At 39.5% G+C, this 23,094-nt stretch overlaps 1 protein-coding gene across 1 annotated transcript; it reads right to left on the bottom strand.

Moving 5' to 3' along the window:
- Positions 1 to 2,429: 2,429 nt before the first annotated feature.
- LOC306868711 (protein flightless-1 homolog) lies at positions 2,430 to 22,570 on the bottom strand. Its single transcript, XM_079415006.1, has 30 exons — positions 22,498 to 22,570; positions 21,590 to 21,700; positions 21,419 to 21,490; positions 20,762 to 20,842; positions 20,467 to 20,552; positions 19,610 to 19,771; positions 19,368 to 19,471; positions 19,106 to 19,281; positions 18,744 to 18,901; positions 18,557 to 18,641; positions 18,006 to 18,153; positions 17,759 to 17,892; positions 17,458 to 17,670; positions 17,157 to 17,336; positions 16,979 to 17,061; positions 16,813 to 16,887; positions 16,641 to 16,724; positions 16,394 to 16,565; positions 16,204 to 16,308; positions 15,587 to 15,778; positions 15,272 to 15,460; positions 15,035 to 15,174; positions 11,913 to 12,114; positions 4,786 to 4,940; positions 4,633 to 4,693; positions 3,795 to 3,923; positions 3,587 to 3,693; positions 2,930 to 3,035; positions 2,783 to 2,848; positions 2,430 to 2,669 (listed from the first exon to the last, which is right to left on the bottom strand). The coding sequence occupies exons 1-30, from the start codon at positions 22,558 to 22,560 to the stop codon at positions 2,535 to 2,537; spliced, it is 3,774 nt and encodes a 1,257-aa protein (XP_079271132.1). The 5' UTR covers positions 22,561 to 22,570; the 3' UTR covers positions 2,430 to 2,534.
- Positions 22,571 to 23,094: the final 524 nt, after the last annotated feature.

Below are 23,094 nucleotides of genomic sequence, written 5' to 3' on the forward strand. Positions count from 1 at the left end.
TCTGTTCTAAAGAAGGGGGTGTCCCAACACTTTTGTCCTTATAGTGTATGTACAACTTATTGGTGTTTGGTGATGAGTTTTTGGCAATATAGTGTATGTTTAATAATAATAGCAATAACAATGTTCACTATATTAATATTAAAATATGATAATTGTATTAAAATAGTTTATTTAAATTATTTAATAAACAAAAACTATTTATCAAACAATATGATTTATTATATTACTAATAACACAATAATATAATTTGGCTTTTGGCCCATTTCATCTGATAAAACAATGTAGAATTTAAAAAAAAATTTGACTTGATAATTATCAAGTAGTGAAATAATTTATAATATAATTTATAATAATTCCCAAAATAATATTTCATTATAATATTCAGAGATGCAAACAAGGGGGAAACGGGTGTGCAGACCGAGGGCATGCTCCACACGCATAACTTTAATCAAAGATGGTTTGTCTAAACAGTTTGCAGTCCGCCCCAGTTCTTTATTTATCCTTGTAAGATACGTAGGCTACCCTTACAAGACCCCCCTCCCCTCATAAAAACACTTTCTCACTGGATCTAAGCAAATCTCATAGGTGACATATTTTGATACCAAAAAACTTTGAAAAAAGTGAGTTGTCACTTGTGGTGACATGTGAACGGTTTATTGTGATTGGCTGTTCTGTGTCAGGGTCCAGGGTTGCTGGGCAACGAGGGCGGTGCCAGTGATGCAGTCTACGACTGAAGGCTAAAAAGAGAGGTTGCTCTAAGTGCGTGTTAATAAAGTTGACACTGAGTTCACCGAGTGGTCTGCGTCTGCTCTTGTATCATGACATCACTGAAAGGTGAGGAGTTGCATCTATGAATATTAAACGTTTAACTGTCTCCCATTTTGTTCTCAGCTCTGTATTATTTTCCTTCATGACATAAATTAGTGCATTCCTAAAAATTGTGAAACCGAACAAGTAACAACATTCAGACCTTTCCTACAACATGACTAAATGACAAAACAAACAAACGTATTATTGACTGCAGTCATATGGCCCAACCACTTATTGAAAAAAATTAATTAGCATGCCCCTACTTATATACAAAATAAACGTTGACACCACTAATAGTTGGAGAGAGAGCAAGCGCAAATGCTGGCAGTGGCAGGTCGTAGCGCCACTTCCGGTGGCATCCTGCTGGAGAGTTTAACACCATAAATGCATGCATACAACGGCAAATACTCCACAAGAGTAATACAGATGTGCGATGAAACTTTATTCAATACAAAATACATAAATAGAGCATCTGCAGGTGAAATCAGTGGCAGAAAATATTTGTACAAATAGAAATACATTTATATATGCAGACAAAAAAGCTGCTGTGACAAAAAGAAACAAAATAGGGCAATTCACCTTCAAAAACTATTTTACCTCTACCAATCCCTTTTATGACAGCCATAACAAATTTGATTAGCATAATTAAAATAAGAATATTTATTTCCTTGGTTAAACAAATTTCCCTGTCCAAGTTCAACAAATATCCAAAACTCAAAAAACTATCAAGCAGTCCATACACAGGACTCTCTCTCTCTTCTTTAAAAAAAAAAAAAAAAAACACAATCTGTGATTAATGAAACTGTCAGCTAAATAGCTCAAATAGACCAAATCATGGTAACACTGTTGTACTACCACTGGATTGCCGGTTACAGATTGCGCTTTTAATTAAAAATCACTGGGTTCCACTCAGTTAACTGCTGCATTGGTACAGATGTACGGGGCAGTTTAAGGGCATAAAAAGCACAAATTGTCATTCGGACATGCAAATAACTGAAAATACATCCCACAAAAACTGTGCAACATCCCAAAAGTGAAGCAGTAAAACAGATCAAGCTAATGGAAAGAAACATTCAAAGGCAAAAAAACCTGGTGTGAGGCACCAAATGAGCATCTTGTTTAGGTGATATCTGAAACAGACATAGGTGTTGTGCTTTCAATAACTGAAAGTTTTGGCAGTATGTGATATGCATCTACAGAATAAAACATGAAAAGTGTAACACAGACAAGTGATAAGGAGTCGTCTTTAAAATAACTGCTGCAAAATGTAGAAAATGTAAACAGGTATGACAATTCACAACACTTGTGCAGCCAGATGGTTAAAAAAAAAAAAAAAAAAAAAAAGTAGACTCTCCCTCAACAGATATGTTCTTCTTAAAACATCCCTTAAGGAATACAGCATTTGATCTCTTGAAGTAACGCTTACCCAAGTGCTGTATCATTTAGACTCTTCCTTTGATTTTAAATCTACATAAATATAAAATTCAATAACATTGCTTCTCTTAGCAAATATATATATATATATAAAAAGCTCACATACATACATTATATATATATATATATATATATATATATATATATATATATGTATGTATGTGAGCTTTTTAAAGAGAGTGATGCAGTGCACATTAATAATGTATGGCGTATAATTGTGAGTGGTGTTGTTTTCTGAACCCTATTGCTCAATCTGTATTCAGACAGACTGTGTGAGATGTGAGGCTGGTTTATGCAGGTGCGGTCTTGAAGGCGCTCCATGCGTGGAAACAGCGGGTGAAACAGTGAGGCTCGTTGCCCTTGCGCACCAGGCGCAGTTTTCTGGGGTGCTCTGCATCCTTGGACCTCATGTGCTGAATATAGACCTGATTGAAGGGTGACACGAATGTTAAGCAGGCACAGGAAAGGCCTGAGCGCAAGCGAGTATGTGTGCGAAGATAAAAACTAAGTGCTGGTGTACAATAAAACTGCCACTAACCTGACAAGCCTTCAAGCTCAGTTTAATCTCCACCTGGCTTGTCTGTGTGCCAACCCACATGTAAACCTGCGAAACAAGCAAACAAACAGCTCAGCAACAGAAATTACTGCCAAGAGAATCTGTTCGACTGCAAACATGAAGCTCTACCTCTTTCCCATTGTCCAAAAGCATAATGTCGTCATCGGCCAGGTCATCTTGACAGAAGTCTGAGCACTTCTCTGATACAGCAAAGTAACCCTTCTCATTGGAGCACCTGAGACAAAAGGACAAATCTATTAATACCTCAGAAATATGGTGAATGCATTACATAACTAGTACATTTACACTACTGTCTTAAAGTTTGGGTTTGGTAAGAATTGTATGCTAGGTTTCTCATGCTCACAATGGCTACATTTGATCAAAAATACAGCCATTAAAAAAAATTCTATTTGAATTTCTATTTTAAAAGTGTAATTAATTCCAGTGATGTCAAAGCTGAAATTTCAGCATCATTGCACATTATCCTTCAGAAATCATTTTAATATGCTGATTTGCTGCTAAAGAAACATTTCTTATTATAATCAATGCTGAAATCAGTTGTGCAGCTTAATATTTGTGGAAACCATGATACATTTTTTATTCTTTGATAAAGTTGAAAAGAACAGCATTTATTTGACAGAAATCTTTCGTAACATTATAAATGTCTTTGCAGTCACTTTTGATCAAATTCAATGCATCCTTGCTGAATAAAAGGCATTCATTTCTGACTCCAAACGTCTGAACAGTAGTGTATTTAAATAAATTAATCTGAAATAAAATACTCACCTAAACAGTCTAGCGTATTTCATGTACTCTGCATCTTCATCGTATGGCTTCTGTGAGCCGATGCCAACCCAGAAGAAATTTTCTGGTTCTTCTCCTTCATTTATCACCTGGAGAAAAAGTAAATTTGACAAATTGTAAAGAAAAAAAAAAAAAAAAAAAGGTTGAGCTGTAATGTGAATGTTTTGATTTTCATAAACACTGTATGAACCTGCTTGCTGTAGGTGTCATCAAACATGGTGTTCATGATGTCCTCTGCCAGTTTAGCTTCATCTGGGTCTGCTGCTCGGCCCACCCACGTGTACACTATTCCCTGGTTGTCTGTACTTTCAAATGGCACCTACACAAATGACGTTTGAGTTATTAACTGTTTATAAACCTCTGAAAATTATCATTCCTTTATAATTATCTGATGATTTATAACACATGAACAGTTTGTATAAAGTACATTAATGGCCACGTTCACACAGCAGCAGAATACGGTTGTCAAGCCTGTATTTGAGTCCTCAATACGGTTACGTTCACACACCAAACGGTTATTTACGGACGTGACAACCGCATTCTCGGAACACACGCACTGTGTGAACGGAACAGGTCTGGACAACTAGTTCCGTTGTCTCCGTCACGTCATACAGCACGAGAGAGCCGCTCTGCCGCACAAGTGCACCTACAACTTACAGTGACGGAGAAATGAGCTGCGTGTCATCTGAAAGTTTTAGATCCAGTCAGTTTTCCTCCAGAGCAGCACCCGTCAGTTTTGCGTTCTGCGTGCGATTCAAATGCTCCACTCTCCACCCAAATTTAAAAGCGGCTGTCCGTTAATGAAGATTTGATGAAGAACTTGAGGCTTGATTGGACACTTGTTGTGTCAGAAAGTGATAAGACTTTCAGTTTTATGGACGTCACCATCTGTGATTTTACTTTGGTCACTGTCGCTATGGTTACTGGTGTGGAATACGGATTTGACTCCCGTTGCACGTTCATACAGACAGTATTCTAAACACAACTGTAAGCTGCTGTGTGAACGAGACATTTCGAGCTGCGTTTACCTTCAGTATGAAGCAGAATTCAGAGTTGAGGTTACTGGAATCTGTGGCTATTTGAATAGTCCTAAAAACACAACATAAACACCACATATGTAAATTATTTTATTTTAGACATAGCAGATGAAAATATACTAGCTGGACATAACATATAGTTACCTGGTGCAAAGCGCACTTCCATTTGTTCTGATGTGGTATAAGCTTGGCTGCACACTGTCCACTTTTAGCTTCCTCTTGCCTTTGTGGATGATGAACTTCCTTTTGAAATGTGACAAAAACTTAAGATTCTCCTGCTGCTGGGTCATCCTCACAACCTGAAATATACACAAGATAATGACGTCTTCTTAAAATGAAACTCATAACATTCATGATACTGGGGTCGACAATATAATTGGCCCGGTGGCCCGGACGTGCTTTTAAAACCGCCAGGGCCACCAGATCGCTCCAACCACTAGCCCGGTGGGGCCAGTAAAAATAATGCCTCGATTAAAAAAAGTCTAATTTCACATTAATTACCTGTGGTTCTGTGTTTTGATTTCTGTTAAATCGTCTCGGTAACCACCGCTAACACGTTACGTGATCCCGACAGCCTTACAGATGCAGCGGTTTATGCGCTCCGTGACGTCTGCTCTGCACCGCCTTGCTCGCTCCCGCGGTTACGCGCGCAAACTACACACTGCTGCTCAGCACCTACTGTTGTGTATTGATGTGACGTCATCAACGTTATTACGCAGAATGCGGAGATAAAGGATGGAAGAAGAAGTTCAATCTGGTGTCTGTGTGGTTCGATCCGAAATAACCAGAAAGGTTACAACATTGGCGACGAGGATGTTGCAACAAGGACTCACTCGTTAGTTAAATCTGAAAGTGAGTTAGACGTGTGTCACGCCGATTTTTTTTTTATCTCGATTAACCGAAAAGTTTAGTGGAGAGGGGCGGCGCGCGTTAAAGATGGACGGTACTGTTCCCAAGTTTGACTGCTACAGCGATCCAGCCACATTGGGTCCGCGGTGGACAAGATGGTTAAATGCATTTGAACTTTTTGCCGATGGAAAGGGTTTGATCCTGGCTGACGATACACGCGACGCTACAAAGCAAAGACGGAGAGCATTGCTCTTACATCACGCAGGGACAGATGTGCAGGATATTTTCTCTACACTCGCTGACACAGGAGGGCCAACAGACTACGCGCAAGCAGTAACAGCGCTGAACGCATACTTTGTGCCTCAGGTAAACACGGCGTTTGCAAGACAGACGTTTTATCAGCTAAAGCAGAAAACGGGACAGACCGTGCAACAGTTTACCACATGTTTAAGGCAAGCGGCAAAAGATTGTGATTTTGGAGCTGATAAAGACAACCAAATAAGGGATGCTGTTCTGAGTCGGTGCAGCTCTGAGTATGTGCGTAGAAAATTGCTGGAGGAAGGAACGGCTTTGACACTTGCTCGTACTCTAGAAATCGCAGCGCAGTGCGAACGTGTTGAACTGCAGATGGCGGCGTTGCACGTTTCTCCAGAGACGGAGGTGAAAGAGACGGTGAGTCTGGTATCCAGAAAAGGAGTGAGAGATCAGAAAAAACGAATGCAATGTAGTAAAGGTAATGCTGATTCAAACAAAACCTGCTACAGATGCGGACAGACAGGTCATTTCGCAAAAGATTATAAATGTCCCGCACGTGGAAAATCATGCAGAAAGTGCAATGGAAGAGATCATTTTGCAAAAATGTGTAAAACAAAGGGAAGTGTGAGACAGACAGTGAAAAGAGTTGAATCAGATGTGGAAAATCAAGACTTTGCATTTGTTGTAAGAGAAGAGAGCAGCATGGACAGAATAACGTTCTCAGTTGGAGGTGTCAGACTACCCATGTTAGTTGACTCAGGAGCAACAAGCAACATAGTGGATGAAGGAACGTGGGAAATGCTTAAGGAAAAAAAGATCAAATGCAGTTCTGCCAAATCAGACAAAAAACTGTATGCATACTCATCAAGTGAACCCCTACCAGTGAAAGGAATTTTCTGGTGTGAAGTTGGAATCGGAAAATGCAGCACAACAGCTGAATTTACAGTTATTTGCGGGAGAGGGGAGCCATTGCTCGGAAAAGACACAGCAGTTAAATTAGGAGTGCTGAGGATTGGAGCTAATGTTGCAGTGGTAAGCGATGTGAAGTCCATGATACGCCAGAAGTACCCCGAATTGTTCTGTGGAGTAGGCAAACTAAATACAAAACAAATGAGCCTACACATTGACAGCACAGTGACGCCAGTTGCACAGCCCCTTAGGCGCGTTCCGTTCCACCTCAGAGAGGCTGTTGAGAAAAAAATAAATGAGCTGCTCCACATGGACATTATCGAGAAAGTCAATGGAGCAACTCCTTGGGTAAACCCAGTTGTCATTGTACCCAAAGCGAATGGGGAAATAAGGATGTGTTTGGACATGAGACAAGCAAACACGGCAATCATTCGTGGGCGGTTCCCGATCCCCACAGTGGATGAATTGTTGCAAGGAATGAATGGGTCAGTCGTTTTCAGCAAACTAGACCTGAAATGGGGGTACCATCAGCTGGAATTGACCCCAGAATCAAGAGACATCACCACATTCGCCGTTCATAATGGCATATATAGGTTCAAAAGACTGGTGTTTGGAGTGTCATCAGCTAGTGAGCAATACCAGCATGAAATAGCTACTGTTCTAGCTGGCATCGAAGGAGTAGAGAACATATCAGATGACATCATCATCCATGCACCTGACAAAGAGACACATGAGAAAAGAATGCATGCAGTACTAAAGAGACTGGAAAGCTGCGGTTTGACTCTGAATGTAGAGAAGTGCCAGTTTAACATGGACAAATTGGTGTTTATGGGCATGCTGCTGTCAGTGAAAGGCATAGGACCGACGGCAGAGAGGGTGAGAGCAGTTGTGGAGGCAAGAGAGCCTGAAAACGTTTCAGAGGTGAGAAGTTTCCTCGGTTTAGCTGGCTATAGTAGCCGATTCATACCTCAGTTTGCGAGCATCTCAGAACCTCTGCGCAGACTGACAAAGAGAGACACCAAATTTCATTTCGGAACTGACCAGAAGAAGGCTTTCAAAACTCTCAAAGATAAGTTGGCCGAGGCAACAACACTGGCTTACTTCGACAAGGACGCACCAACAAAAGTCATTGCTGATGCTGGACCAAAAGGTGTTGGGGCAGTACTGGTTCAGGAACAACGTGAAGGAATGGTTCCTGTCTGCTATGTGAGCAGGAGCTTGACAGAGTGCGAACAAAGGTATTCACAAACTGAGCGCGAAGCACTTGCTCTGGTGTGGGCATGTGAACGATTGCACCCTTATGTTTATGGTCGAAAGTTTGATCTCGTCACAGACCACAAAGCATTGGAAGCAATTTATAGCCCTCGCTCAAAACCATGCGCACGAATCGAAAGGTGGGTCTTGAGATTACAGCCTTATGACTTCCGGGTGATTCACATACCTGGAACACATAACATTGCAGATCCTCTGTCACGGCTGCTGGGCCCATCAGCCAAAGGTGAGATACACACACATAAAGCAGAGGAATATGTGCGGTTTATAGCAGTTTGTGCCACACCCAGCGCCCTCACCACCAAAGAAGTTGAGCAGATCTCAGCAAATGATGTGGAATTACAGAGACTGAGAACTGCTATTCAAACAGGTTGTTTTGATGACTGTCCTGCATACAAACATATTGCAGGTGAGCTATGTGCCATTGGCCAAATAATACTCAGGGGAACAAGAATTGTTTTGCCACAGTCGCTGCGAGGAAGAGCATTACAGTTGGCACATGAGGGTCATCTTGGTGTGGTAGGAACAAAACAACACCTGAGAACAAAGGTTTGGTGGCCCGGAATGGACAGGGCTGCAGAAAGACTTGTGAGGACATGTCACGGTTGTCAGTTGGTAGCGAGACCAGATGTTGCTGAACCACTGTCGCCCACAGTGATGCCTGAAGGGCCATGGCAAAACTTAGCCACAGATTTACTTGGTCCTTTACCGGATGGACATTCGATTCTGGTTGTCGTTGACTATTACAGCAGGTACTATGAATATGCAATCCTCAAGTCAACAACGGCGGAAAAAGTGATCGACCGTTTGGAAGATATTTTCAGTCGGCACGGACTTCCTTTAACAATCAGGTCAGATTGTGGCCCACAATTCCAGTCCAGTGTATTTCAGGCTTTTTGTCAGGAGAACGGAATACACCATATCAAAACAACTCCAAAATGGGCGCAAGCAAATGGAGAAGTGGAAAGACAAAATGCATCACTGATGAAACGAGTACGGATTGCCCAAACTGAGGGCCAGGATTGGAAAAAAGAGCTACGCAAATATGTGACTGTCTACAGGTCCATACAACATGCCACAACGGGCAAAAGCCCAGCAGAGCTTCTTTTTCAGAGGAAGATCAGAGGAAAGTTACCAGACATTACAACTCCACACAGTGACCTTGAAGCTCGAGACAAAGACGCAGAGCAGAAAGGAAAGGCCAAGATATACACAGACCACAGACGAGGTGCTAAGACATCAGACATAGAGGTTGGAGATCAAGTGCTTGTGAGACAGGATAAAACAGACAAATTCACAACAACATTTCATAGCACTCCTCACAAGGTTGTACGCAGAGAAGGTAACAGCGTTGTCGTTCAGTCACCCACTGGAGCAAAGTATACACGGAATACGACATTTGTCAAGAAGTTTCTGTCTGCGGAAACACCAACATTGGATGGTGAAATGATATGTGCTCGAGAGCCGAGTTGTGATAAAGAGCAAAAGGAAAGTTCAGAGGAAGGCAAAGAGAACTGTGAAACATTTCAGAGAGAGGAGCAGATTCCTAAACTTTGCAGACCCCAGAGACTAATCAGATTTCCTGAAAGGTTTAGAGACTATGTTGTTGAGTGACTGATAAAGGCTAGATTATGTGAGAAGGAAAACAAGTAAAAATCTAATTAAGAGTTTAAGATTGTTGTGGTGTGGTGCACCTGTTCAGAAAGCAGTGCTGATGTTCTATTAAGATGTACAGTGTTACATGTACTTTGAATGTTCTTAACTGTCTTAAGTTGTAAGAAAATGTGAACGATAACTTGTTTAGTTGGGGTAAGTTCATATTCAAGTAAAGGGGGGATGTTGTGTATTGATGTGACGTCATCAACGTTATTACGCAGAATGCGGAGATAAAGGATGGAAGAAGAAGTTCAATCTGGTGTCTGTGTGGTTCGATCCGAAATAACCAGAAAGGTTACAACACCTACCTATAGCTACTATTAAGCTAGGCTACATGTTTCTGAAACCCCCATCACCCGGCCAAACGCCGGGTAAAAAAAGAGAAGGCAAGGAAGAGAATCACCAGAGGAATTGAGGGAAAGCGAAAGGGAATACGAAAAGAAAAGGCAGAGAAAGTTTCAGCCCCAGTGGCGAGACCGCTGGAATTGGCTGGGCTTAGGGGTGTGCGATATGACGATTTTTGATCGTGGACGATAAAAATGTCTCCACGATCTGCTTTTGAAGAAATATCGTAGTATTGTGCTACAGCACACATTATGTCAAATACAGTTCTGACGCTTCCGTCTCTATTTACTGTACAACACGACATACAGCAGTAGAGTTACTCTGACAGGACACTGCACTTATTCGCGATCGCAAAAGTACATTATTTGCACACAAGCCTTGCTGGTTAAATGTTTAATTCGCGCGCTGGTCTGACGTGCGCTTGTTCTGAGCGGATACACCTGAAGCACGCGCACTAAAAAGCCTGTCTTTACGCTTGCAGTGTGAAACCGGCGTAACAGCGCCTGATTACTCAACTAACTTATCTTTTGCGCTAATACTGTCAAAACACACAAGGTTTACATACAGACTCAGTTGGTTATCTCTAAAATGAAAGTAAATAGTTAAGAGAGAAACAGATGCGTGCCTGTATATTAGATGCGTGCAGGTTTTAAAGGGACAGGACACTAAACATGCTGTCGACTGTCATTAAAGGGATAGTTCACCCTAAAATTTTATTTCTGTCATTATTTACTCACTCAGATGTTGTCCCAAACCTCTATTAATTTCTTGTGCTGAACACAAAAGAAGATATTTTGAAGAATGAGGGTAACCAAACAGTTGCTGGTCCACTTTGACTTTGATAGCAGGAAAGAAAAATCCTATGGAAGTCACTGAGGACCAGCAACTGTTTGGTTTTCCACCTTCTTCAAAATAGCATTTATGTTCAGCAGAAGAAAGAAACTCATTCCGGTTTAAAACAACTTTTGAGTAAATGATGATATAAAAATACAACATTATGACAGAATTGACAGACAGATGACAGAATATTTATTTTGGGGGGAACTATTCATTTAACGTTAACAAAACAACAAAACGCAAAAGAGAAAAATCACTCACTATTCTTGACTGAAAAACTTTAATACAGTTGCTTTAGGAATCAGTCTATCTAGTGTTTTATTTTTATATTTGTTCATTCAATTTCATTGAATGCTCTGCTAAATACACCTATTGTACCTGAAAATAAATCACTGTGTTTGTTTTATTTGTATATTATGTGTATTTGTAATGTGTATCTTTGTTCTTATTTTTTAATAAGAAAGATAGAATGATGACAAAGATTTTTATCTTCGCCCACTTTGGCCAAAATATCTGCCATGTCTTTTTTTTTGTTACCTTGAAAGGCTTTGTCTTTCTAGTTTGGCTGTAATGCTCAGACAACTTGTAAAACCAACATGACAAAGAATTGTGATAAAACCGTGAATTGTGATATTTAAAAAAAAAAAAATCGTGATATGATATTTTTCCCATATCGCCCACCCCTAGGGGGCTACGATCAAGAAAAAAAGAGGTTTACTGTGAGCTCTGCAGATCAATGCCCACATATGCAGACAAGTAAGTTAGAGAAAAGTTAACGTGTATGAAACCTATGGTATGAACATAATATAATGAATTGCTGCGTGACTACGGAGAATGAATCCTATGCAATAGGTTTATTTGCACTTGTTTCATGTTTTTGCACAGTTTTGCTGCACTTTGCACTAAACCTACCTTAAAAAAAATAAATGCTATTCATGTTGTTCAAGCAAACTGTTCTTTTTCGTGATTATTGGGATCAATACCCGACGCGTTGACCTGGGCCAGTGAACTTCAAAAGACACAGTGGCAAATTTCCCTTATTGTCTACCCCTGTGATACATATGAGGATTACATAGTCAAGGCTACAGGATGAACACAATGAAGTTACATTTCATAACATGTACATTAATCATGCAAACATGTGGTACCTCTAGTTTGCCTGGGAACAAGCTCTCAAACTTCTTCTGCAAGCTGAAGGTGAAGGTCAGCCAGCCCATGTTGGAGGCCTCTCGGCCCTGCCAGAAGTAAACCACACACTGGAAGTCTTCTTCAGGCTGTTTGTCCTCATCGTCTCCCTCTTTCTCTTTGTCTTTCACCTGATCATCCTCATACTCCACTGGCACCCAGTACCTAAAACACACACAAATATCCCATTATTTTAATGAAACATGAAAGTTTTAAGTATTTTAAACAGTGGTCTCAAACTCAATTCCTGGAGGGCCGCAGCTCTGCAGAGTTTAGCTCCAACCAGCTTCAAATCACACCTGCTTGGAAGTTTCTAGTAATCTTGCAGACCTTGATTATCTGGATCAGGTGTGTTTGATTAGGGTTGGAGCTAAACTGTGCAGAGATGTGGCCCTCCAGGAATTGAGTTAGAGACCAATGATCTAAGGCCCCGTCCACACAGAGACGCTTTTAGCTGTATACGTAAAAATTTTGTATCGTATTGGCATTTCGTCCAGACGGATCCGGCGTTTTGGGAACGTGAAACCACAATTTTTTTTTAACCGGGTCCCAGAGTGGATTGTGTGTGTACAGCCAATCCGTATATTTTGTGAATCATCCCACATCTCACCCCTAGTCAGACACCGCTATGTCACATAACAGCAACAACAACATGAACAAACACTGAACTGTCTTTTTATAGACTAACATTAACATATTAATAAATGTATTGTTCCATGTTTGTTTGTATACAGTGCACTAGGGGTGGGCGTATCGATCCTAATATCGATACCAACGTTGGTATTGGTATCGGATCGATACTAGCCTGATCAGATCGATACTTTAGGCAATTTTTTTTTCTCCTATACACTTAATAACATTGCTTAATACATACAACAAAGTGTAGACCTGTTTGTGGGTGTATATGCCGCTCTTTTCACATCTCTTATGCAAACATTGCTGTTCCTTCCCTGCTACACTGTGTTTGGTTGTCATGCCATCACGTGACTCAGCGGCTCCGAGCGCAAGCGGCAAACGGATACTTTTGGCTACAGTGAGAGATGGAACGGAACTCCGAGCTACAAAAGAAATGAAAAGGGGAGGAAGGAAATCCTTGCATATTATACCTGTATACCTAATTTGTCCTTTTTATACAGTATCACTGTAAGGTGTGTACTGAGTTTAGCTTTTTTAAAGTTATTTCTTAATGCATTAAGACACTTTAAATTTTCATTATAACAATTGCTTAACATGAGTAAAATGCTTAACATGTTGTTTAGCATGTTTGCATATATATTCTGGGCTCAGCTGCTTGCAACATATTATATTTAATTAACAAGCTGTATACCAAATTTAGTCTTTATTTGGTCCATTCATTAATTGCACCATATTAAATGTTTTTATATTGCAATTAGAGAAAATGAAATTCAACATGTTGCTTTCATGTTCTGGGTTCATCTGCTTACCTGTACATACATAGTAGGCCTATATATTTTTATAAACTACACCGAATTTGGCCTTTTCATATCAGTTATTGCGATAATAACAAACAAATATTACAGTATGTATAAAACAAACAGGAAATACAGTACGTACATAACATACTAAAATCCTTTCAATAATAGACGAGTTATGGTTTAATAGTTCTTTTTCATATCAATGTATTCATTAAATAAGCCACTTATGTTAAACTTTTCTTTATAATGGTTTTCTATGGGAGGAAAATGCATAATGTGAAAACTTGGGAGCGTTGCTTTCATATTCTGGGCACATCTGCTTACTTGTATATATAGTTTGAAACATTAATAAGGTGTATACTGAGTTTTGTCTTTTAATATTACGTTCTTAATTTATTAAGCCACGTTAATTATTTTTACAACTCTTCTATGGGAGGAAAATACTTAACATGAAACTGTTTATTGCTTTCATGTTCTGGGCTCCTCTGCCTGCAAAGCCCTTTTAGAAAGGCAAATAATATCCACGTAGCTTTAAGGTGAATATAATATTAGTCATATCAACATTAGTATTATAAATTTTTTTAATTGTTGTTGGTCATTTAAATTAGTTTTTTTAAATGACAAGTATTGGAATCGGTATCGGCCCTGTATTTACTCGGTATCGGATCGATACCAAAATTTGCAGTATTGCACACCCCTACAGTGCACAAGATTTATGGCAGTCCAAGTATTCTTCTCCGTTTTTAGTGTATCCGTGGCCACATACTGGTCTGGCATGTATTCTACATCGTTTTGAGTCGGATTCATGGTTTCGCACGTACGCAGATATTTCTCAAGACGAGGAAAAAAAAAAAGATTGGCTAGGGAAAGCTCTGGCTTTGTGTGGATGTGGCCTTTTTTTTTGTTAGTAAAAATCAGTAAAGCCCAAAACACACTGAACGATTTTAGCAATCCTATAAGATCATTGCATATCACACTGTGAGACATGGATAAACTTGGCTACGACGTGTGTAGACTACGATGATGACACCTATTGACTCGTACGCTACAACACACGTTACCACAGAAGAATAAACATCATCAGCATGCTCTAGTGGTAAACAAAAAGAGCATGATAAATCACACTTTAGCAGTTGTAATTTTTGTGTGCGCTGAAAAGAGTGGAAGCGGAGATAGAGGAAGGGATAAGAGCTGAGGTAAGCAGGTTTATGTTTAAGCGCCATGTCACGTTGATTTCATGTCACATTTTAATTGACTGGTCAGTAAACGTGGATCACACCAGCGAAAAACACTGTGCGATGACGCTGTATTGTAGCATCTTTGGTCGCAAGACTGTGACAACAGCCGTCTTTGAACCTCTCTCACTGTACAACAAGACCACCGATTAGGAGCTACGATCACAGAAGTCGCCACGATTGTTTTACGATGCCCTTCTTTTGTCTGGGACAGCCGAAAATCGTGCAGTGTGTTTAGGGTTTAATATGCATAAATTGACGCCAGCACACTGAGGAGATTTAATGGAAAGGGTGTGCTACGTCATTTTTTGGCATCTAATGATTTCATCTAGTTAACAATCATTATTCTGTCCAGTGTCCATCTCAGAATTGACAGATTTTTGCAGTTCATTTTAGTGAAACCCTCTGACCAACCTGCAGAGAAATACGTAGCAATCCTGAGTATGAAAGTGACCAAACTCCTCCTCTGGTAAACGGGCAAACTTCTTCCCCTCCAGAACGAATCCCTCCATGCCATCCAAATCCTCGTTCCATTCCTCCATCATCTGTTCCGCCTGTCAGAGTTACAACAAACCCAAAAATGACTTTTACAGAACTGTGGCAGAAAATTAAAGTTTGGGCTGTTTAATGAGCTGTTAATTCAGATCTCACCTCTGTGAGAGGCATTGCTGGCTGTCTAGGAAGAAACAGAGCTGTTAGGTCAGCTTTCATCTGATCCTTCTGCTCTGCATCCTTCTTCACCTTTCCACTCAAGCCCTCATTTTGCTTTACGCTCTCTGCGTTCCTGGTATAATCCACCTTCAACACGTCATCCCAATTCTTGAATTTGGATTTGAAGACCTGTTGAGTGTAACATGGTAATATAACAGGAATTAGAACACTCTTAAACAAAACCAATTTTTAAAAAGAATGACTGTAAATAAAAGGTCAAAGACTTTTTTTATTCTTTTATTTTGTCAATTTTACCTGGCACTCTGTGCCCTCCAGATTACGGATGACCACGGCATGTTTTGGCCGATGGAGCATACTGCACACCTCTTGGCCCATCTTTAATGCAGCTGCCCTCACAAGCCGTGGGGACTTACGACCAATCCAAATGAAGACATCAGACCAGCAATCTAAGATGTAGACACCTTTAGTGTCTAAAAGGCCTTGTACCTAAAACAAGATATTCCACCAGTAAAGTGCTTTCAGGGTCAATTAAAAAGTACAACACTAATAATTAACATTTAAAAAATTTTGAAATATTACAATTTAAAAAGGACTATTGTCTATTTTAATACATTTTAAAATCTGTATCCACAAAAAAAAAATAATGAAATATACTTTTTTTCAGGTTTCTTTCATGAAAAAAAGTTCAAAGGAACAGCATTTATTTGAAACAGTAAAAACATCTATTGTTACAAAAATTTGTCACTTTTGATAAATTCAATGCATCCTTGCTAAATGAAAGTATTCATTTGTTTTTTAAAGAAATCTTATCGACCCCAAAATTTGAAAGGTAGTGTCCATATTACTAAATTTTTATGCTGCTAAAATCATTATGGAAATGACAAATCATAGCAGTCTAAACTCTGCATTACCAGTCTTTGCTCTGGAACCACATCGAGCTTGTGCTTGTCCTTGTGCTCCACAGAGAGTTTGTAGTTGATCTGAGGAAGTTCAAGGTATCCCAAGCCCAAACCAACCTTACAGACCAAGAAAGTACAAAATATTTAACAACATAGTTGTTTTGGAAAGTAATACACAACAAATAATAGACCATTCCCTGACCTTATAGAGCTTGGGTCGAACAGGGGTGAAGTCATCTGGGACATGTTTCTTGATTTCCTCAGGCTGTCCCCCAAGAATTTCCCAGAACTCTGGAGGTTCGTTACTCTGCATCAAAGTTGTAATCTCTGCTTTGCTTTTTCGCTCATTTTTGTTGATCTTCTCAGCAAATAACCTAAAAATAACATAGGTACTACTACAAATCTGAACCACAAGAGAGGGCAAAAGGGCTTATTTGTTTGCATCTTACCTTGCTTTTGTAGTCCCACCAAGTGTTGCATTACCTCCTCTCCAAACAAATATTTCAAGACCAGCGTCCAACAAAAAGACAAACCTTGAAGTCAAAGAGAGAGAAAAAAAGTGATCAGACTAAATCACTCCCATCAAAATACATAATACAGCAAACAGCACATTAAGCTCACCGGGGGTCGAGTGAGGATGCTTTCAGAGGCACAGATTCTAATCTGATGTTCTTTTTCCCATAAACCCTGTACAACCTGCCCAAAACACAAAACAAACAGGATTAGAGCAAGTCAGATCAGGCATGTACTGGATAGGCTGTCCTTGGTGTTGTTTTTGGTGGGGCACCTGGTTGGGTATTGAGAGTCCTCTACTGTGTAAAATCCACTGGAAGTTCCACCCTCAATATAAGAAATCTCATTGTTGAATACCTAAAATGACACAGTACAGAAAAATATAGCTGAGTGTAAGCCGATAATGCAGAAATACATCATTTTGTGTGGAAAATAGTGTTTGTTTTACTGACTGCAGTGAATTCTTCACTCTCGTCTCCCATCTCCTCTCTGATAGTCCTGCACTCAGCACCCAAATAATTACGAAGATTGACAGCATGGATAGCAGAGCCGGCTTTCTTATCAAGGGTAGCTACCTGTCCGATCCAGTAATAGATCTCCCAGTTCAGGGCTCCATTGTCATCTAAGAACGTCTGTAAAAGTGCATTACAAAGCATTCATTGAAAAAGGGGAGCAGACTGGACGCAGATCTCATAAAAACAATATGTAAATTACAGTACATTTAAGATACGTGAAAAAAAACACAGGCCTGACCTTGAGAACAATGTAACAGTCTGCCTCATAGAACTTCCCATGGAAAGCCTCATCCACCTGGATGGGTATAAAGTTTTCTATCTGCCAAACCGCAACACCAGGGATATGGCCCACATCCTCCATGAAGAACTCAGAGTAATCCAGCTGCGGTTTCTCCAGGTTCTTGTCCCATCGTTTGGTTTTCAGATCAGAGTATTTCAAGTCTCCATTCTCCTAACAGATTGTGAGACACATGAGGACCAGGAATGTTTGGATATGTACCATTATAAAGGTTCCACCATGAGCTCTGCTGTTCCCTTACCTCAGTGGATTTGTTCTTCTCCTGAGCCACATCTGACATTCCCTTCAGCACCTGTTTAGCCTGATCATCCTGGGCTGAGTCCTTGCGTCTCCTTAACCTCATTTTTCTGGCCATGTGGTCTCTTGGGCTATTTCCTGCATAATACACAAAGATTATGATAATACACAGTTAGATTTTATGTTTTGTTGCTTCAAATTCAGAATATTGAGCCAATATTGTATACAGATTAGAGAGAAACATATTGTACCGCCACCAGCTGCTGCCACAGTGGCTGGAGATGCACCAGCCAATCGCAGTTGGTTCTGCAATGAGAAGTCTATGTTGTACCACTCAGCTGTCTTGTCCACTGGTTTAGGGGGCATTACTAGATTTGGGTTCTCACGGACATCCAAAACCTAAAAAAAAAAAAAAAAAAAAGTGCATGAATCATATGCATGAATCTTTGTTGCTTTACTCATAAGTACATAAAAAAACATATGCTAACACATTTAAAAGTTTGGTGCTGGTAAGAGTTTTTAAAATGCTTTTCAAGAAATCTTTTATGCCCACCAAGGCTCAATTTATTTGTTCACAATAAATTGTTATTCTAATACGCTGATTTGTTGCTCAAGAAACATTTCTTATTATCAATGTTGAAAACAGTTGTGCTATTTAATAGATTTGTGGAAACTGTGATCGTTCAGGATTCTTTGATGAACAGAAAGTTCAAAAGAACAGCATTTGTTTGAAATAGGAATCTTTTGTGACAAATGTTAAACATCATTTCATTTTTTTTTCTTTTCAATAAAGAGTTCTTACCTCCAGGTCTGTGAGGAAATGAATGGCCTCTGGTAATGTCACAAGCCGGTTCTTGTTCAAAACCAGTTTTTTCAATTTTCCACACCTGAGCAAATCAAAAAGCCACATATTATTATTATCATCATCAATATAATATACATTGGTTTTATAAATGATGTCAAACTACCAATAAACTGTCAGTTCTCACCTGCAAAGCCCCTCTGGAACAAGCTCCAAATTATTATTTGCAGCCATGAACTCAACCAGGTTGGATAATTTTCCCACACCAGATGGAAGCCCTTCAAAATCAATTTTGTTTGAGTTCACATACAGCTTCTTCAGCTTAGACAGCTTGCAAATGGCAGACTGCATATCACATCAAACAGGGGGAAAAAGAGAGACACAGTTTGCAACAAGTCATCAAATATATCAATGTAAGCTGAATGACAATACTATTAATGTGATGAAGCGTTATCTCCTGCACATGCACAAAAGCACTTTCAAGGCCAAACAACATCTGATAAGTGCTACATTCCTCTGTTTTACTTTTTATGGCAATGAGGGACTTACAGGCAGAGATGTGAGCTGATTCCTAGAAAGGTTGAGCGTCTCGAGTTTGGTCCACTGATCTATGCACAGTGACAGTTCAGATATCTGATTGCTGCTCAGATTTAGCCGTTTGAGATTAGCCAGCGAATACAAGCATTCTGGTACCCGAGTCAGATCATTACAGGACAGGTCCACATCTATACAGAAACAAGATTCATTATACATGGAGCAACAGCAATTACTGATTGTTTTACAGAGCGCAGTAACAGCCCTGGATCTCTACCTGCTAGGTTGGTGAGGCCCTCCAGACTTGTGGGCAGATTATTTTGAGTACGCTGAGTGTTCCTTAAATGAAGGGTTTGAAGGGCCACCATAGCAGGTAACTGCCTGTTACGACAAAGGCACACAAAGCGACACAGCTTATCAGAGGCAATGCTGAACACAATGAGGTCATCTGCCTTTCTCCTATATGGCAGTGTACATAGATGGAAATAAAACAAATCATAAAAACCGTCTGTGTCTTACCTCAGCTGTGCGTGCATAAGCGGATTATTATTGAGTATGAGGGTCTGCAAATGGACCAAGCGTCTCATCTGAGGAGGCAGACTGTCTAAATTATTGTCACTTAGGTCCAGGTACAGCAGATCAGTGAGGTTAATGAACAGCTGATTTTGTATGTTATCAATGCTGTGAGAAAAAGCAAATATGAGAGATGAGTATCAGATTACATTTGTGTTCACAAATCCACAGTTGAAATCACGATGACAAACCCCAAACAAAAGAATGTAGAAAAGTAATGTAAATATCCCACTGGCATTTTTATATTGAACACACTATTTTTTTTTATGCACGCACAGCTTTTTTTTGTCATGTCAAGCTCTAAATTTTTTAATCAGGTAGAAATTGAGGGTAAAAACATTTTCAAAAATCATCATCATTGATTCTTATCCAGTAAATCACAAACACTTAGAAATGTCATGGGGCCTTCAAATACAGCTGTGGACAATGTAAGGGCCTTGGATGTAAAAAGGTTGAGAACCTTTGATATAGATGGATGCTCCATTTGTTCTTCATTGGGTTTTCAGCATCTTGTGCCATGTGCATATCATTTCTAAGATGGTGTGTGAAGTTATAAATAGTTCAACTTTTAAAAACATGCCTCAAGATCCCTTCTTTTCCATTCATTTAGTAGCACTCAGTCTAGCTATTAGTGGGCACAAAAATGCATCCTTTGAGTAGACCACCCCAAATCATCCTCCAAAATACCATTATAACACATCAAAATATAAAAAATAAAAACTTTTTTTTTTAAATAAATGCATGTTTTCATGAGTGATCATTATTTCTCACTTCCAAGAACTTGCATACAAAACAGACCATACCTATTATGACTGAGGTTCAAGACCAACATGTTTCTGGAGTTCTCCAAATCCCGAGGGATTTCTGTTAGTTGGTTGTAGCTCAGATCCTGAACAGAAGAGGGAAGAACACATCTAAACACACATATCTTGTACCATAGTACAGCACATAATCCATAACAAATTCACATAGTTTCACTAGTAATCAAGACACAAACCCGTTTACATAAAATTAAATAATGCCTGTAATTTTGCACTTAACTGAGATATATACTTCATCAACCCAAGAGAGAAATAAACAAAGTAATTCTCTACATACCAGCACAGAAAGATCATCCAGCTGAAAAATATCATCAGGAACACCAGAGTTCTTCAGGTTATTTGCTCTGGCCACAACCGCCTACAGCAATACAACAAGGGCAGATTAATGCTGGTCTGAGCATTGAAAATAACAGTAAAATTGTTGAAAATAATGCTATATTAATTTACAATACAGTTTAAAAATTGGGGTCAGTAAGATTTTGTAACATTTTTGAAAGACTTCTTTTGCTCACCAAGGCTACATTTATTTGACCAAAGATATTTAAATATTTTACATTAGATGAAATATATTTTATAAAATAAAATATGTTTAATTTGTAATTCATTCCTGTGACTGCACATTTGAATTGATCCATTATTCCTGTCTTCAGGGTCAAATGATCCTTCAGAAATCATTCCAACATGTTGGTTTAGTGCTCAAAAACATTTTTTATGATTATCAGTAGTAACACTTTACCATGATATACTTTTCATGATACTTTAATGAATAGAAAGTCCAAAATAAAAAACAACAACAAAAAAACTTCTGACCCCAAACTTTTGAACTGTTGTGTATGTAAACAGTTATATAAACATATATATATTTATATATACTTATGTGAAAAGTAGGCAGAGGAACATGTGATTGACAGCATTACAAAATATTTCACATTACCCTCAAGTTGGGAAGACTTGACAACTCTCCATGCAGCGTCGTCAGGCTGTTGTGACTCACGGACAAATGTTCCTGGTTTCGCACAAAAGAGCAAAAGAGACTCAAGAATGAGCATTGACAGTCTAACTGCAAAATATAAGACTGTGACTCAGCTTTGCAATTGACAATCACCAGTTTCTGCAGGGAGGACAGTTCCTCTGGAAGATAGCAGAGCCCTGTTCTGTTGAGCTTCAGCCATCGCAAGCTGGTCATAGACTTGACATGCTCAGGAAAATAACCCCCCTGCATTCAACAGAAGAGAGACAAGCATAACAGTCTCAAATCAGACCATCAGGAGTCATACGAGTCAGTTTCTGTCTCAGTGATTTCAGTTTTTGATGGATCTGCTACACTGATGTAATTTTCCAAACAGTCCTACTTGCTTCAGGATAAGCCTAAATTCAATCTGGTGCAATGATGTCATTTCAAAAAATCTGAGATTATGGGGTGTGTTTGCTATAGCAACAACATGAGCCTGAGCTGGAAACCTTGCGTGCTGTTCACAGTCATCTCAAGATGAGCAGATCTGACTGAAGTGGCTTTATATAAGACAAGAGACTCGCAGAGCATCAATACAAATTCACTCAAATGACACGCTTGAGAGCTTGTGTAACGTTAATACTGCTTAAGGAACTCATGTAAAAGAATTCTGCATTTAACATACTTTAAAAATATTATTTTTTATATACATACTGATACCATATGTTGGACTCTCTAGTCTAAGAAGCTCCAACATGTTTTGAAAGCCCGTGTCAGTTCATTTATCGAGGCCAGACGCAATACAAAGCGTCAACCAACACATCTGACTCGCTAACAAACTTCTAGTTTTTTCCTTGCTGTCACACAATTTGAATAACCGCGACATATTTTGACAAGTCAGGAGCTAACGCCCAGTGTTCTTCAAAGCTAGCACTGCTAGCTCACCATCTCAACCTGTTTAGACACACTAACTAACCCACATCCCTTTCCTCGCTTGAGCGAGTGATTTATTTACAATAAGTTACCCAGTACATATAGACGTACCAAAGCAGAACTCTTACCTTAAAGTCATTCCCACTGAGGTCTACTCCCCTGATGAAGGGGAGAACTCCGGTCGCGGCCATGTCTAATTCAGGATATGGCAGCGGTCGCAGACTATTTCTGTTTAGCAGCGGCTTCTGGTAGGAGGAGCAAACATACTCCCCCGCTCACATAGTACAGCCCACTTACTGGGTTATCAGCCACTCACAAAAAAAGTTATTTCTGTTTCGATAAAATAATAACTGTTAGTTAAACCCGCCCGTGCTAATTAAGCTACACCCTGCTGCAGCTGACTCAGAAGTGACTCATTAATGAATCATTTGCAGTGCCATAGACGCACTGACTGGGCCTGGGACAAAAATATGGTGGGCTGGCTGCCTGCCTCTCCTGGCATAACGGGCCCCCCTCATCCCAGGGCCCATCATAACATTACCAGTTGTTTATTTGTTCATTTTGGGGATTTTTTTGTTGTTGTTTTTTAGCATTTTATGTTACAGAGTCCATATAAGATTTACATATATGCATTTAGCAAACACTTATACAAAGCAACTTAAAAAAAAGATTAAAGAAATTCCTATATATATGTGCCTAATGTATAATAACTTCACATACTGCAT

The sequence above is a fragment of the Barbus barbus genome (genome assembly GCF_936440315.1).
Source record: "Barbus barbus genome assembly, chromosome: 4".
Classification (NCBI taxonomy): domain Eukaryota; kingdom Metazoa; phylum Chordata; class Actinopteri; order Cypriniformes; family Cyprinidae; genus Barbus; species Barbus barbus.

What these genes read in the sequence shown, in the direction of transcription:
- LOC306868711 (XM_079415006.1), bottom strand. Translation starts at nt 22,560, where the DNA reads ATGGCCGCGACCGGAGTTCTCCCCTTCATCAGGGGAGTAGACCTCAGT. An exon ending in TGTCCTCCCTGCAGAAACTG is followed by an intron (nt 21,491 to 21,589) that starts GTGATTGTCAAT and finishes GTGCGAAACCAG; the next exon opens with GAACATTTGTCCGTGAGTCA. An exon ending in GACTCTCAATACCCAACCAG is followed by an intron (nt 16,888 to 16,978) that starts GTGCCCCACCAA and finishes TGTTTTGGGCAG; the next exon opens with GTTGTACAGGGTTTATGGGA.